Genomic DNA, 18,416 nt, shown 5'->3' on the forward strand with positions numbered 1-18,416 from the left:
ATTATCTAAACTCGCTGAAATGTCCGAGTTTGAATTATACAGTGCTGCCAATGATAAATATTCTCCATTCGAACAATTTTAAAAGAGCCTTTGACCTTATGTCAATATGAAATGCAACCAAATTGCATTGGAATCTTTTAATGTGCATTAGAATTATCTCTTCATTCACATTTTTTTTTTCAAAAATACATATTCGCCCTTGTATCATGTTAAACACAATAATTGATGAAATTCAAATTAGCATTGGAAAAAGTTGGTGACATTTCATGAAATACTTCCAATGAGTACCAAACCAACACCACATAATGTAGTACACAATATATTAATTTCATGCATGTCTGACTTTGGTAACACTATCATTATTTAGTATATACACATGCCCAATGTGTATTGGAATTCATAGTACTGTGTGAATGTGAAGTAAAATATATATACAATGTTGTTTATCGGTTCCAGTGTTGAAGACCACAAGCTCTTATTCACAAGCGTGATCAAGGCATCAATTAAACTTAATTCAACACCTGAAAATAACCACAAAATGACTATAGGGGACTTTTCCACTAATTTTCATGGTATCCTTGTTTCACAAAATTAAAACCTCGACTACATACAATTATTACAAATAATATATTTCAATGTACAGAAACCACTATGGGTCTACACAGACCATCGATTCCAATGATACTGCGACTTTCTCTTCTAACCATTCAGCTTTTCATTCCATTTCATTTAATTGAGATCCTTTTTTTTTCAATACGTAGCAGGTTATTCATTTCCTTTCCCTTTAAAATGTGGTTAAGCAATAATAAAATGAGATTAGTTTAACATTTATTAAAATAGTATTCAATTCAATGTGTACAAGGATGACATAGAAAACTGTACAGAACATTGTTTCAAAGAATAACAATCTTCAACCAACTGTACAAGTATAAAAGCACTATGCAACTAGGGATACTCTCTTACACAAGTAAACAATATTTACAGATGAAAATTTTAACAGATGGTGATCTTGTCTCAATAATCATGAATTTGCACATGCATCACAATACAGTCATAAAAAAATACTGGTTTCTAACTGTCTACACCGATAACCATTTTATGCTGAAATTTTCAGAGCATATCCAATTCTTGGATACACTTTGTGAAAGTTAATTCACGAATTCAATTATGTGAATTGGAAGAGAAAAAAAGACAGTCAGTAAGGGCCCTGAAGAGAAATGAATTCCTAGATGTACTAGGTTGTAAGGAGAGAGAAGAGTGGTTATGCTATTTCCCCAATTTTGCAATTCCATGTTTAACTGCTGGATCTTCAGACACCAAAAAATCTATTAAAGTCTTCCTTCAATTATCAACTACGGGAACATGAAATTTATAATTTTGGTAGAGGCCTTCCTGCTCTACATGACTATGGTATGCATTTAGTTTTCCTTAAGAGATTTTTTAAAATTGGTCGATTTTGACAGTTTTTGCCCCTCCGTTAAGGTTCCGGGGGTGCAGGAGTCCTGAAAATAACAGTGTCTGCTTCATACCAAATTTGGAAAGAATTGAAGAAGTTAAACAAAAAGTTAACACATGACGGATGACACACAAAGACCAATAGCAATAGGTCACCTGAGTGACCCAGATGACCGAAACAAAATTAGTCAACTATTTAAAGCAAATTCATAAACAAGAGGTCTATGGTAAAAGTTGCTCACCTGAGTAGCACTGTTCTTTTAAAGATATGAATCATTAGCTTTAGCATCCAACTGCCCCATCTTAAGGAGACAAGTGTATACTAACTGCTTCAGCATGTTTCCACTCAACACATACTTTGACAATTGTAATTAATTTATCCCAACAGGAAAACTTTTGGGTTCTAGAGCATCAAAATGGGTACGGAGTCTTTCAATAATATTTAATAATTGGAAGGGAAAGTGCCCCCCTAGTAGAGCAAATCTGAATCCCTAAGCCACATGGATGATTTGTTGTGTGGCCTAATGGTTCTGCAGAATACATGAAAAGAGAATAACAGACCAACTTTGATCAGAAAAGCTAACTCGAACCTTAGGTTCAGGAGAGCTAACAAGCAATTGTTACTATATTTAAATATTCATAAAGGTTTTTTTGCCTTTAATATCTAAAAATACCAATTCTCCATTAAAACCAATAAATATGTTCAAAAATAAATTTTCGAAACTGCAACAACTTATAACATGAAACAAAACAGCAAAAAAAAAAAAAAAAAAATTAATGCAATACATGTAAACTTCTCCGATGTACATGTATGATTTTTGTCTCTCTAAATTTTGCTTGGATACTAAAAATTTATAGAATTCTTTAACAGATGGTTTAATTTGGCAGTGAAGTTAAACAATTCTACACTCAGTAAATATCTCAATAAAAATACTACACATGGCATGAAAGAAAAATTCAATAGCTGCCCAGGTCAAGTGCACACTTTAGATGAGTACATGTCATCAGCACTATTCATACTCTCACTCCCTCCATAATAACTCATCACAATCACACACCTTGCATTAAACACACAAATATAAAATGACATCATTCCAATCTGTCTTTAAGACTAAATCAAATACACTAACAACATGCACTAGCACTCTATGTACAGTAAAATCACTTTGATTTTACGTAATTGTGTTTCACTAATTCTTTTATATGTTTGGAATAAAGTTACGCTAAGTAACTCAATACACTTTCGATGAGGATTTCTAGAATTTCATATTATATCAAGTCAATCTCAACATTTACTTACATGTACCACATCAAACTCCCTTAATTTAATTTCTCACAGATCAAGCATTCTTCAATGGCTAATCCCATGAACCTCACTTTTATCTTTCAACTGAACAGATTGATTAAGTACATTTTCCCAACAAAATCATGTTTGAATATCAGATAAGCTACCAACATGCCATAAAATGAGAGAATACGAAAGTGTGTATGTATAAAATGCCAAAAGAACTTGCTATCTATACGTTTGAACAGTTACAGCGATTACTGCAAACAAATTTCTTCAAAAAAAATCATGTAGTTTTCCTTGGATGTATATTTTTGAAACATTCTATTGGGGGAATATACACTTCCATTATCTTAATAAAATGAGACAGGTAAGGTGTAGTTTCCATTATCAGCCACAGTCTGGGTAAGTCCCTCTGCTCTCTGTTCAGCTGACAGAGAACATTTCTGGATGCAGCTAGTCCATCACCAAGAAAGGGCTAATTGATGGTATCTACCAGCTAGTACTAGTTAAGAGTGCCTCGACAATTAGGAGCCCCACACAGACACGGAATCTTTTCATCCTCTATTGGGAACTTGTAATCGTATGTAATTTCTTCATTAACATCAATGTCTCTCTTTGAGTATATCACAATTTTCTTCTGTGATTCCACAGTGATGATTTTTGCATAACAATTTGGCTGCAAGAATAAAATACATATTTTCCAAAAAAAAAACAACATTATAACTTGCAAATTAAATCTCTATTTACAGTAATTTGTATCCTTACAATATAAATTTCACATACATAAAAAAGGCAAACATTTTTATACTAAACAACAGGTAATTGACATGATGTGGATTAAAATCAAACCTCTCAACTTTTCCCTTTACTACTTAAAAATAAGTTGTAGTGTGGTTGCCCACAGTGCATTACATCAACATTATATTAATGTGATGATTCACTTACATTACAACAATGGTTGATGAACCTGGCCAAGTTGCCACATTTTGTGGCATCTATGATGGTCTCCGTGTCCACTCTGAAGAGATAACTGCTGCCACAACCTTCTGATTCATATTTCTTCTCCCTCAAGTCTGCAAGGGACTGCCGAAGACTTTCTCCTACGTATTCAATCACCATTTCATCAGCTGCGATAGGTTCTAATGCAAATAGGCCCCAGTCATGAATGCCACTGCGAGCAAACTTCAACTGTTTCTTTCTCAGCTGCAAACAAATTAAAGAATACAGTAGGTGCACATGGATATTTAAAAACACTATTATGCTTAATGACAGTGGTTTTTATTGATAAAAGCAGGTGAGGTAGATGAAAATAACATAATCTAAAATAAAAGAGAAAATTCAAATTTATTTTTTTTAATAATAATGGGAGGCAGGAAAGAAAGGAAGTCTACGAAAACTGACTCATTTCACTTTCAATAAAAATTTCTGAGCATTTAGAATCTATGGAAAATTAACTAGGCATAAAATACAATCATAGCATTCAGAAGCATCATAAAAGTACAATTTAAATGTGAGGGACAAAAACAAAAATCTTTAATCATATTCAAATTACCTTCATATTAGAAGCAACTACCTGTAAGCAAGATATTCTTTCCCATGTGATATGGTTATGATTAAACACCCCAAAAATAGTTTTCTCTGTGGTGATATCACTGTCAACACTTACCCTAAATTGGTTAAACTTGAAGAGATCTAAATACTGCGAGTCAGCAATGGTAACCTGGAGTCTTCTGTTTTCATGACGAGCCTCTCTCGACTTCTGAGTCTTCTTTTCCTACAGAAAAGACACATACACGTACACAGAAACCGAAATACTTCCCATACTTTCTCAGATAATACTTCCCAAACTTTCTCAGACAATACTTCCCAAACTTTCTCAGACAGTACTTCCTAAACTTTTTCAAGACACTTATTTCCCACACTTGCTCTGACAATACATGTTTAATCTGACAATACTGCCCATACTTTCCCTGAGAATACTTTCCACTTTTATTCAGACATTACATCCTACACTTACATATACTCTGACAATGTTCCCACATTTGTGCTGACAATTCTTTCTATATCTACATATACTCTGACAATATTCCCACATTTGTGCTGACAATTCTTTTTATATCTACATATACTCTGACAATGTTCCCACATTTGTGCTGACAATTCTTTCTATATCTACATATACTCTGACAATATTCCCACATTTGTGCTGACAATTCTTTTTATATCTACATATACTCTGACAATGTTCCCACATTTGTGCTGACAATTCTTTCTATACCTACACTGAACCATATGAACTCGTACCACAACTTCCCACATTACGTACCCTGACAGTTTCTGGTGGTTCTGTTTTTTCGGTGTCCTGTGGATTACTGAGCCAGGTCTTGTCTTTGGATGTCAACTTATAATACCCTTCTGTTCTTGCACATCCTAGAATATATCACACAGGAATGGTAGATTTTTACAAATACATGTAATTAAGTAGCAAACAATTTTTGCAATTATTGCTTAACAGCCAGATTTTGATAACCTTGATGAAACACACCTGATGAAGAAGTGCTCACCATGAAATATGAGATCTATGTATATCTAATACAAACTGAAGTGTAAAATACCTGTTTTATGGGGTTTAGGAAACTCCATTTCATTCTTTTTCCTCTTTTTGGATGGTACCGGATCTGGAATATTGGTACATGGATGATCCACCCACAAAATATCATTCACCCAATATCCCATGGGATCATCCGACTCAAGTAGATGTTCATAAGTCATTTTCATGTATTTGATGTCTTCATCATCAATTCCTTTGCTATACATATCAAAGAATACAAGTCGCTCTTCTTCCATCTTCCTAGGAGGGAATTTTTTGATTGGTTTAGGGGAAGGCAGAAGATTGATAAGCTCTCTGCTGCCTTTTGACCTATTCAAGAAGTCATTCACATTGAAGGAGGTAGATTCTTTCAATGGCTGCTTCCTCTTCCTCTCTTTCTTTACAGCAGGCTCCTTCTTTTTCTTTTCTGCTGCTGGAGTTGGTTTTGCAAGCTCATGTACCAGGTCTGTCACCTGAGGTTTCTGTTGTTCCACCAGGTCTTTAATATGAGGCTGGGGTGGAAGACAGTAATTGTGGTCCATGAATACTTCATATGGTGTGGTATTTTCATCCTCATCTGCTGACATCGTACCATCACTGTCATTGCCCTCTGCAGTAGGAGGTGGCAACACATAATCATGTTCTACCAAGAAACTTGGTTTCTCTTTCTCCTGATCCATGTCCTCTTCCTTAGCTTCAGCAACAGAGGGCGGAATAGAAGGTGCAAGTTTTTTATCCTGTTCACGCTGACTGAGGATCTCTGAAGCTTTCAGCAGTGTCTCAAACCCTGAAGCCTCAGCCTCCTCTGGAATAACAGGCATCACTTCCTCTTCTTCCTTCACTGGTTTTTCTTCTTTTGAGATCTGTTTTTGGGGTGAGTCTTTAATTTCTTCTCTTTCCTCCTCACTCTCTTCCTCAACATCTACTCTTTCATCACTGCTAAAACAAAATGCACTTAAAATTGTCTTTCCCATTTTTTTAAACACACATTGTGATATCCAGTAACGAATACAACCCTGCAGGACTAACTTATCTTTCAATGTTAATGTTAAAATTGTTCCAACTACTTCTGACTCACAAATAAGGGAACAATTGCATAATCTTCTATTGACAATGAGTACTTATTATGGTCCTGTGAAAGTAGAAGTAAAATCCAATATTGAATGAATTATTAAATAGCAACAAGAAATATACATATACCTGTCCTCATCATCAACTGATATGTTCTTCAGTTCTTCTTTCTCCTCTGTTTCTCTACTCTTTTCCTCCAGTTCTTTCCTAAAATTTTAAATAAGAATTGTTTTAGAAGTACAAAGGACAATATGTTGTGTATTGCATATATTCTCTTTAAATTCTCTCGAATTCTAGTGCACTCCATTTTTGGTGCTACTACCTCTTCTAAATCATAATGGCAAACTCATGAACAACAATTCAAATTGATATTCAGTTGAAGAAAACAAGTCAGATTAAACTTCTGTTAATTTTGTGAGACTTTATTTCTGCAAGTTTTCCTTGTGCAAATCATCAGTGAAACGTAATTTTCCCAAATGTGCAATCTGTTCATAAATGTATGCATATACATGTATGTAAAAAAACTTTTGTTGATAAAATGGCCTCAGTAATTTACGCAAAAATATCATGATGTATAAATTTTTTTTTACAGTTTACATAAATGGTCTTACTTTTTCTTTACAGTAACCTCCTCTTTCTCCTCTTCCTCCTCCTCTTCCTCACTTGACTCCTCTTCTTCTGACTCCTCTTCCTCCTCTGAATCCTCCTCCTCACTGCTGTCAACATTTTCCTTCTCTTCCTCACTGCTGTCTACAATGTCCTTGTCTTCGTTGTCCTCTTCTTCATCTGTAATGCAAGCCATTACATGTACTAACATTAATACAAATTAGGATACCACAAATTAGGATACAGCAAAAGCTCATCACATACAGGTACAATCCTCAAATTTCCCTGTCACATGGCTTTTGCATGTTTATCCCAAATTCCATTCACTCATACAGGTAATTGAAGAAATTTTAAAATTCTGTTAAGAAATACATGTACATGTGTATCTGAAAGAAATTCAAATAATATTGTTTTATACCCTCAGACTCTTCCTCATCCTCACTGGAACTGTATATAGGCTTGCATATTCTCGATGACTTGTTATCTTTCTTTTCTGCTCAAAAAAAGATGTACATGTAATCTATCTTACACATCAAAAACAAAACAAGAGGCCCATGGGCCACATCGCTCACCTTTGAATCTGCACTATGTCAGGATGCTTTCATGTAAATGTTAACTTCTTTGGACCAATGGTTCTTGAGAAGAAGATTTTTAAAGATTTTCCCTATATATTAGTATGTAAAACTTTGACCTCCTATTGTGGCCCTATCCTACCCCCAAGGGTCATGATTTAAACAAACTTGAATCTGCACTATATCAGGAAGCTTTCGCGTAAATTTGAGTTCTTCTGGCCCAGCGGTTCTTGAGAAGATCTTTGAATAACCCCATTTTTATGATTATCTCCCCTTTGAGGGAGGCATGATCCTTCATTTGAACAACCAATGCACTTCACCTAAGGATGTTTTTTTTTGCCAAATTTGGTTGAAATTGGCCTATTTGTTCTGGAGAAGAAATCCAAGTGTAAAAAGTTTACAAATGGACACTCAGACAGACAACAGGCAATCAGAAAAGCTTCCTTGAGCTTTCAGCTCAGGTGAGCTAAAAGAACTACTGAAAATAATCTTACATTTACTTTATGAAGTAAATGCAATATTTAAATTTTTTTTTTTTTAAAATGCTACCTGAGGACTCTCCCATTTTTCTGTTAGATTGTTTGCTTTCATCCTCTGGAGGTGGTGAAGGTGGTTTATATTTTTTCTGCAAAAGATTTATACAAAAAATAAACAACCTATAAATATTCACACATAATGCAAAGTTTTTTGACTTTCATTTAGTTTCTCTTGATTGCTTTCTAATCATTAAAAGCAAGCAAACCAACCTTAAATGATGGTAGTCTGGGCATTCCACCCCTAATACCAAGAAATCCACCCCCCATGAATCCTCCCATGTTGATCTCCCCTTCCCTGGACCATGGATGTTGAGGTTCAAAAAGCGAGGCCAGTGTGGATGTGACCTCACTCTTGCCAACAGTTATTGTGGACGGTTTGGATGAAGATGTGGATTTTTCAGGTGTCTTTTCAGGAATGAGACGAGCTGATTGCTGCAAGATGAAGAAATGAATGCATTTTGTGATCTTTTTAAAACCCAAGAAATTTGTAACATTCACAGATCTCTAAATAATTTCAAATATCATTATTATGATAGAATTGAGGTGTTGCTTCCATTTTCACATTTTTTTATTCATTCTATTTTTCTCCTTATTTATTTTCTTCTTCTCTTTTTTCTCGACGTTTTACAATCCCTGAATTAATATAGACAAAAACATTGTACTGCCAGTCCATATGATCTCAATTTTTTTTTCTATTTGAAAGAACTCTCCTGGTTATCAGCAGTGTTTCTTTTAAGCTTGTGCTTCTGCAATTACTGCATTCCAATGTTTATTTCAGGAAAAAAAAAACCAACTTGTATTTTACACTCATTCAACAGATAATTCTAATATACACTGTACTAGCTGCAGACATTCCGTTCTTCAAACTATGAACAAAGAGATCCCAAAATACCCCTCAAAATTCCTTCGCAGGAGTATAATGGAAAACTGTACTTTTACGTAACAATAGATTGCAAGAAACATACCACTTGTTTAAATTTTTCCGATTCATCTGACCACCAGCCATCAAAAGACTTGAATGCAGAGTTTTCCACCATTTTCTTACACATGTCTTTCTGCATGACTGACTTGAGTTCCTTCACGAAACCTTCCAACACATTTATGAACTTTTTCTCCATTGCTTCACTCTCCGCTTTTGTCTGCCCTATCATTGGAGACTGGTTCATCATGTCATTGTTATACTGATTGTAAAAATTCTGGTTGTAAACCTGCATATTGTTGGCACCCATAAAGTTATAATTTGGAAAATTTTGCGCATAGTCCATACCCATGTTCTGTATTTGCCACGGATTCATTGTCTGATTAGTTACAAAGTTAGCACTGTTGGCCACATCAGGGACTGATCCATCGGGAATTATGGGATTGACTTCTATATTTTGGTCATCACTGTTTCCTGAAGATATACTCATTTCATCGTCGTCCTGGGTTACATCTTCACTTGTCCCCGGAGGAACAACTGGAATGTTATCGGGAGTCAAGTTTGTTAAAGCAGTACCATTAAGCTGGGCATTGCTTTCCCGAAAATCTAAATTATGAGTTAATTTTCTATCTATTCTTTCCCCTTCGTGAGAGACAGGTGTATAGTCCTGCCCATAATCAAAAGGGGTCCTAGGTTTTTGAGCTTCTACACAATTTTCCTGTGGTGTTTTGGGTAATCTATCTGACACATCTCCATGTTTATTATTGTACCTCCCTGAAGGTGGAGTCTGTTCCTTCTTCCTTGAATCACTGGTAGATTCATCTGATGGGCTTCCAAATCCATCAGAAATCCCTCCTACATTTTGCAGCAAGCTCTGAATACGGGATTCCAGACTTTGGGATCTTGGTTCCTCCTCTGTAGTTGCTGGCTCAGGAGGCATTGGTGGAGTCTGGGGCCTGGGTGGTGGGGGCTGCTCCTTCTCAAGACTGTCTCTTCTGAAGCTCCTTGGCTTATTACCATCCCTATCAAAACTTCTTGGATCCCTGTTATCATAATCAGAACTGTTTCTATTATCATACATTCTATTTTCATGTAATCTGTTGTTACGATTATCAAAATTCCGATCCATTTTATCATGGTTAAAATCTCTGTCCCTGTCATCTCTCCTGTTTCCATGACGATCTCGTCGGTTGTATGAATTGTCATAATCACGATTTCGTCCCTCATACCGGTTATCTCTGAAATCTCGATTTCGATGATCATGTCCACGGTCATTTCTATCTTTCCTCCAATCACGACCCCCACGACCACCTCTGTCCATTCTATCATACCCATCACGACTATCTCTTCTTTCACGATTTCTGTAGTTGTGTCGATCATGATATCGTCCTGAATCCTGCCTGTGGAAATTCCTATCATTCTGTTGTACATGTGGAGGCATGTTGTTTGAATTAAAATTAGGGGGAGGTATAGAAAAGTCGATTTTGTTTGGATCATTAAACACATTTCCTTTCTGATGAGAGAAATTATCCTGTCCACGAAATCCTCTACTGCTGTGATTTCCATAACTGTCACTTCCTTGGTTTCCAAATCCTCCTCCACTGTCATTCGGCTGATTGTTGAATCTGTTGTTTCCTTGATTAAACTGATTTGATGGAGGGGGAAATTGAAAATTACCGCCAGTCATATTTGGGGTCATAGCTGGGGTCAAACCAGGGGTCAATCCTGTATTTGTTATATCAAATGAACCTTTGCTTGTTTCCTGTTTGTGTGAAAAGCTGCCCTGAGAAAATGCTGAAATGGGGGTTCCTGATGAATACCCAGTGTCTGCACTGTGGGGGCCCATATTCTCTCCATGGAAGTTTAAATTTTCAGGTTTTCGCTGGCTCTGGAATTCCAACTCTGGGTCATAGGCCTCCTGTTCAAAGCTTGTGTCAGAGAAGCTAGCATTTCCAGACAACGATGATGACAAACGCCTACTCCTAGGATCTGTGTTCAGAGCCACAGGAACAGGCACAGAAGGCTTCGGCTGATCACAGAGGATATCTTCAATGAGTTTTTGTCTTTCTTTCCCTATACAAAGTAAAATAAAGAATTAGATCCATATTAGTTATCCGCATATTCCTTGTAACATGTATCTAGTGAAATGAAAACCCAACTATTTACTGTAAATAACTAGTTCAGTTATGGTGGCTGTTACAGTAATACAAAAAAGCTAAAGAAAAAGAACCACCATAAATCAAGACCCCAAATTCATGCTACTGTTTTTTAAAACTGAGAATTTGACACCAAATATATTATAAGGCAAGTTTAAAGTATTCTTAAGGTTCTTTATGATACAAAAATCTGCCTCCTGGATAAGAATTTTAAAAAATCATAATAGTCATCATTGTGGTTCTGATAATTGCCTTCACAGAAATCAAGAAGTTGACAGTCAAGCTTTGATAAATCGAAACTGCTCAAGTTCTACTGCTACTCATCAAAACAACATCTAACAAGATGTACTGTGAGCAATGCTCACTAAGAACCGAACCCCCCCCCCCCTTACCCCAATCTCCCAAAGGGTGCTGTTAATAGGTATAAATTACCTCTCTCCTGAGTGTAAAAATATGGTATGCCTTTCTAGAAGAAAATGGAAGATATAGTCCGAACACAAATCCATGGCATAAACCTATAATTTTGACCTTGAGATCAAAGGTCAAGGTCATAAAGAGGTCATGAATGTACATGACACATAGTCTCATGGTGATACACCCATGTCTTATGGTATGACTAGGTCAAAACCCTATAATCAATTTTGACCTTGAGGTCAAAGTTCAAGGTCATATAGAGGTCATGAAGGTACTTGACACATCGTCTCATGGTGATACACTCATGTGTCAAATATGATATGTCTGTGTCAAAGAACAAAGAAGTCATGGCCCTGACACGAATCCATTGTAAAAACCTTTAATTTTGACCTTGAGGTCAAGGTCATATGGAGGTCATGAAGGTACATGACACATTGTCTCATGGTGATACACTCATGTGTCAAATATGGTATGCCTATGTCAAAGAACAAAGAAGTTATGGCCCAGACACGAATCTGCAGACAGACAGACGGACGGACAGACAGAGTGATTCCTATATACCCCCCAGAACTTCATTCGGGGGGTATAATTATGCAATTCTGTCCTGTGAGGAAACATGGGTAAAGTTTACCTGAACTTGCCTTAATAATAGAAGATGTAATAAAGCAGATAGATTCCCTGAATTTCATCATTTTCTTGTGACATAAATTGTAGCTTATTTTTAATGCGATTTGTTCAAAATTTACAAAAATAAAAATAAATTAAAAAACACCTAAATAAAAGTGAAACTAAAAAAAAACAACTACAAAATGCATTTATTGTTTGTAAAATGTATCAGTTCATTTCTTACTATATAATTATTAATCAATAATAGGTATTTGTGTACATATAAATGTATTTGTGATATTCAATCATTTTCATGCTGATTAAACTGCTTTATTAACTCTATGTAGATACAGGAAAACAGCTTTCTGTAGTGTAATAAAAAGTTCCCCCGAGAGCCACAGATCAGCAGCTACAACAATACTCTATGTTACATACCTCCAGAGTCAACATAAACACTCATTATGTTCCCCATTTTCGAGGTCTGGTTTAGTTTGTCTGCACACATCTTTGCTGCCTTGGATGACATGAATATAGCCTACAACACAACATAAATGTGATACAGTAGGTGTTGAAGTGTACTGACAATTCAACAAATCAAGAGAACTATTATATGTGAAGCTGCAAAATGCTAATCATAAAGACCTCCGCAAGATGGACATTTCCCCTTGCAATAAGTGTCTACAAGCTTTTTCTATGAAGTCCCATAGTGACCTTGACCTTTGGATCCCAAATCAATAGGGTTTTTCCTCTCTTGTTAACAAACCTACATGTGAAGTATTAAATCAATCCAGCAAAAAAGCATGGCCTGTAGAGTTTCTACAAGCCTCTTTTATGAAGTTTGTAGTGAACTTGAACTTTGACCTTTTGATTCCAAAATCAATATGGATTTACCTCTCTTGATAAGCTACATTTGAAATATGCAAAAAATGTTGCCTGTATAGTGTCTACAAGCTCAGTGTTACACACACACACTAAATTACAGGTGGATAATAAATTACTGGGCAGAGTTACACTGACAACTTACAGACTCCTTACTAGTGAGCATAACATTTATATTCATAATCAAAATGACACACCAACATCTCGTGCATGGAAATACGTAAACGATGAAGAGATTGTAGAATTCAATACAAAATCAATAATAAATCACTATACCTTTCCTATACCCATGTGTTTCTTGTTCTTTGGATTATAGTAAATTTTGACCTCTTCAAGCTGCCCAAACTGTTTCACCATGTTTTCTAAGAAGTCTTTGCTGATGTTGTCATTTAAATTTGTGAATGTGACCTCATTTGGTGGGGGTTCACCAACATAAAAGTTGTCATACTGAAAAGACATAGAAAATCCATAAAAATCAATTATGAAACTCAAAGTTTTCCTTTCTTTAAGTTAGTAAAACATCATCCCTCTCAAGAACATTTCATTCATATGGAGTGTTTCATCAATTAAAAAAAAATACACTTCTACTCATCAAACAGATTGAGAAAGTATATCAGTTTTAAATGATAGCTATAGCTTAGTTACCATTAATATAATTTTTCTGACATGCAATAAACATCAGGACTGAGATTGATGATTTTCTCTTATTGATGACTACTTGTCAACTTTATTAATCATAAATTAACATTTCCTATTCATACAAAAGGCAGTATTTAAAGTGAACAGTGATACAAGCAGATGAAGAAAATTCTTAAAAAAAAAAAAAAAAAAAAAAAAAAAAAAAAAACAACCAGACAAGTCAGAAAGGCACCAACAATGAATATATTTCAATATAAAAAATTCTAAGTGCCATAACTCTGGAACAACAAGAGGTACTGTGAGCAATGCTCACTAAGAATACCCCCCGCTTACCCCAATCTCCCAAAGGGTGTTCCATGCGATGAAAAAAGCCGTTAAAAAATTTAAAAGGAAACCATATTGCTACTTCGATGTCCAGTGCGCGTGACCTTTGACCTTTTGACCCCAAAATCGATAGGGAACATCTTCATCCATGGGTAGTCCATATATATGATATGGTGACGGTAGGTGGAAAGGATAATGCTTTAGAGCCCGGAAACCATTGTGTCTACAGACGGACGGACAGACAGACAACCCGATTCCAGTATACCCCCCCCCCCCCCCCCCCCCCCCATAATAAATCCAATAAATTTAAAATTCCTCCTCCTATTCAATACATCACCTTTAAATTCTATGAAAATCTCAAGTTCTTGAGTGTCATAGAAAGTGTTATTATCAAAATCGTCTAAGTCCTATAACCCAGTTATAACAAAACCAATAAATCTGAAAATTACTCTTCCTATAAATCGAAGTATTCAGGGTTTTTCTATGGTCTTGATTTCAAGAGCCTGGGCCTTTCCAATTGGGAAAAATAGCGACATTTGCTTGAAATTGGGGAAAATGTTTCATAAAAGAAGTAAGGAGAAAACCAATCTAGAGTGCATTAAGGTATAATTAGACTCCATCTGACTTACAATTTGGTCAAAGCTTACTTCATTCTTGTTTGGGAATTTCAAAGTAAAATTTGGGAAAATACCTGCTTAAATTTTAGCATGGAGAATGGGGCCTTATTTTGGCCCCCTACAGACCCTAAAAAAATCTTTGGTATCATATATAAAATGAAAACCTTCCAAAGGAAACTTAAGTTATCATGCACCATAGAAAGTGCTATAAATAAACAAAGACAGACAGACAGACGACGGCCTGACTGACTCCTTTAAAGCATATGATGGGGCTCTAATAAAAACAATGCTCACGCTTCAAAATTCACTCGTCCAATATGATCAGAAATGCAGTAGTAATAGAGAAAGGCTTAACATTCTTTGTCTAAAGCGAAGGTTCTGACAGTGTCCTTTCAACATTTTCTCTCGAATTGGAGTATCAATAAACTGTTGGTTCTAAGATGGTTTATTAAACATCAAACTGAAGATTTTACTCAATAAAGTACAACTTGTGAGGAAGCAAAATCATTATTTTTCAAAATACGCTTGGCACCAACAACATGGAGAATATTTAAACCTTTGACCTTGAGAAATAACTTTCATCTTTCTCTCACTACATGGAACATGTGTACCAGCACTAAGGTCATATTATCCTTGCCTTCTTGAGACACCACAAGCTTTAGATGAAGTGCCTCAAATTTTGACACATGCATGGCATTTGTGGCCAAAGCAGTAAAGGTTCTTTATCGTTCCAATGCCTACCTTGACACAGGACTTCTGTTTTAGAGGTCATATATAAAAGGCTCATGACTTTCACTTTCAATGTTGGACACTTTGCAAAGGAACATACACACCAATGTTGAACGTCTCAGGTTTGATGTAGTTCCAGGATCAAGAATCAAACCAGGGTTTCTCAGTTGCAAAGCAAGCAACCTAAGCACTAGACTACCATGGCCTAGCCATATTTGTACTCCTTTCATCCTTCTCACAAGATGCTGATGAAGGAATAAACAGACAACAGACAGAAACACCACACCATACCCCAATACAACCCATCTACAATCGCTGAATATGTGTATCAAGACAGAAACACCACACCATACCCCAATACAACCCATCTACAATAGCTGAATATGTGTATCAAGACAGAAACACCACACCATACCCCAATACAACCCATCTACAATAGCTGAATATGTGTATCAAGACAGAAACACCACACCATACCCCAATACAACCCATCTACAATAGCTGAATATGTGTATCAAGACAGAAACACCACACCATACCCCAATACAACCCATCTACAATAGCTGAATATGTGTATCAAGTTTGATTTTCCTTTACTGTTGTTTCTATCTCACATCATGCCTGTGATATACCCATGCAAGTTTGATCTTGAAAAACATTAGTTTTCATCTAATCAATTTAAACATGCCTACAAACTTTACTGATCCTAACCTCGTTACCATTGTTTTTATCTGCCCCACAAGGTACCATAATATGACAGACATATAAAAAAGGTTTACGACATGGTATGTCCGAGCTGGTGTACCAGCCTGAGGGCTTTATAAGTACTTAAAAATATACTGCATACAGCAAGATTTTTGCCTTCAATTCATTTTCTCCCAATTTAATCTTATTCTATTGGAAGAATTTAACATTAAGTGAACAAAATTCATTCATTACAATTAAGTAGCAAGAAACAACTTAATGAATTCAAACCTGAGCATGGTCATATTTCAATGTGTTGAGAATAACAACATCTATGTATACAGTACTATATGAAGATACTGTACATACCTTGAACCTTGGAACAGGCAAATCTGCTGGCATTCGTTGAGTCCATAACCTCTGTAATCTAGACCTTGGGTCTCGAACATGTACGAGCCTATTATCCTATAAAACACAAGACATACAAATAAACAAGTTTTGCCTTTGTGAAATATTTTGTAAAACCTGTAAAGTTTAATCTTCATTAAATCAATATACTCATTTGTAATTTTGCCTCAATACTGCCATGTAGTCATTTTGAATGGATAACACATAAAAATGCAGATTTGAAAGCAACTTTTGATTACTGAAAATCATAATCAATTACTGAAATCAGAAAAGGTAAACAGATAAATTTCTTATTTCATTGTCCTGTCACCATTAAAACATTAAGTCTTTGCACAGTAGTCTTGCTCAGTAACCAAATTTTCATCTGTATTCTTAAATGTGAACAGGCACTTAAATTTCTAATTTTTAGGTTTTCTACATCCTTTCCTTTCTAATATGCAACTGTTGTAATCTGTAAACTCAATAGAAATAAATTTATATCATGAAAAGTTTATTAAAAGTGGGAGTCTATAAATCTCCATCACTTCTTGAACTATCATGTTTCTAAGTTTTTATTTTTCTAAAAGTTTATTAGCGATAATTGAAATAAAATTTGTCCCACGTAATTATTTCAGCTACATTTACCAGGTTTTAATATAAATAACATGCAACCATCATCATGATTAAAACACACATCCTACATGAAATTGGTATTAAACATACCACTTTCATTTTTGAATAATATGCTTACATTGCCCAGCCCATCAAATTATATCGATGGAAAAATAGTAAGTGTTCCTTTCTAAACTCACCAGTTTGAGAACCCAACAAGTTTACTCTTCAGTCAAAAACTTGGAAAAGACAAATCCTTTATACCAAATCTAGCTTTTCTTTGGTGATGCAAGTTTCCTGCAGGTTTCTTGAGCTAGTCTTTAACCCCAACATAGTGTTCAAGTGTCACGGACTAATGACAAATATTTATGTAGGTTACAGCTACATCTGATCTCTGAAACGACCTAGATTCCATCTTGTATCAAATCCCCACAGATGTATTTATGATAACACCCCCCTCCCCCCACAATGACACACCTTTTAAAGGATGACCTTTAACATTTCTCAAATATTTTTGTCTAAATGCCCCCATAGAAATTGAGATTTCCTCACTTATTCCTTCAAAACTTTCTCACCATCTACTTTGAGCATGCAAATCATGCACTTTCAGATTGTTAAAGGGTAGGCAGCCATCACCAAGACGAAACTTGGATTACATTTTTTGAACAGTTCCCCGCCCCCCTCCCAGCTAGAGGAACTTCCACGCCAATCTCACCGTTGGATCAATGCCCTCAAATCTGTAGATCTTTGTTGATCCACCTCTCAACATAGGATCAACCAACAGCTTGTAATTCCGCCTCTTTTTGTCAGCTTCCATGATCCACTTGATAAGTTACAAGCCTGAAAAATACTAAGTATGATGAAAATAACAGTATCTAAAATCCAGATCCATAAACAATACAACCAACGAAAATGTAAACAGTGCACGAAAATGAAAAATAGCTCACAATATAAAAGGTAAAATTTTAGTCCGGTTTTCTGTTGTGCTGTATAAGTTTGCGATAACTTAACAATTGTTTTAAGTAAATAAAACATAGCTAAGTTATTCAAACTTGAAATCGCGCCTTATCAAATCTTTCTTACGCCTATAAAGACAATTTAGTGTAGATGTTTTAATCACATCTTTTCTGAAATCTTTGCTATCCCAGAATGCTTCACTAATGTACAGCTAAGCTAGTTTTGCGGTAGCGTGCATAGTTTCGAAGAAACTATTTTTAACTAAACCCTGGTGGATTTATATCATGTTAAAGATTAAGTTTGGTGTGAATTGTTTCTCTATTCCAATTTTTTACAGTGATTATAGTATAACCAGAAAATTATTATTTCTATTTA

General features: G+C 35.5%; 1 protein-coding gene across 3 annotated transcripts; it reads right to left on the minus strand.

Moving 5' to 3' along the window:
• Positions 1-816: 816 nt before the first annotated feature.
• Positions 817-18,292, minus strand: LOC125667829 (histone-lysine N-methyltransferase SETD1B-like). Of its 3 annotated transcripts, none has more exons than XM_048901494.2 (16): positions 18,032-18,292; positions 17,800-17,924; positions 16,455-16,550; positions 13,369-13,539; positions 12,649-12,748; positions 9,084-11,110; positions 8,329-8,550; positions 8,132-8,207; positions 7,429-7,503; positions 7,016-7,190; positions 6,534-6,611; positions 5,359-6,272; positions 5,070-5,173; positions 4,410-4,517; positions 3,689-3,946; positions 817-3,419 (listed from the first exon to the last, which is right to left on the minus strand). In XM_048901494.2, the coding sequence occupies exons 2-16, from the start codon at positions 17,899-17,901 to the stop codon at positions 3,246-3,248; spliced, it is 4,680 nt and encodes a 1,559-aa protein (XP_048757451.2). In that variant the 5' UTR covers positions 17,902-17,924; positions 18,032-18,292; the 3' UTR covers positions 817-3,245. The 3 variants fall into 3 exon arrangements, with proteins under 3 accessions (XP_048757451.2, XP_048757457.2, XP_056009153.1); XM_048901500.2 differs by having other exon boundaries at positions 5,359-6,269; positions 18,032-18,245; XM_056153178.1 differs by having other exon boundaries at positions 17,800-17,934; positions 18,032-18,244.
• Positions 18,293-18,416: the final 124 nt, after the last annotated feature.

This window comes from Ostrea edulis, chromosome 1 (assembly GCF_947568905.1).
Source record: "Ostrea edulis chromosome 1, xbOstEdul1.1, whole genome shotgun sequence".
Classification (NCBI taxonomy): domain Eukaryota; kingdom Metazoa; phylum Mollusca; class Bivalvia; order Ostreida; family Ostreidae; genus Ostrea; species Ostrea edulis.

Bases quoted from the DNA above. Each gene is read 5' to 3' on its own strand.
- LOC125667829 (XM_048901494.2), bottom strand. From the start codon at position 17,901: ATGGAAGCTGACAAAAAGAGGCGGAATTACAAGCTGTTGGTTGATCCT. The intron at 7,191-7,428 runs GTATAAAACAAT...CTTGCATTACAG, and splicing joins GGATGAGGAAGAGTCTGAGG to ATGAAGAAGAGGACAACGAA. The intron at 3,420-3,688 runs GTAAGTGAATCA...TTATTCTTGCAG, and splicing joins TCATCAACCATTGTTGTAAT to CCAAATTGTTATGCAAAAAT.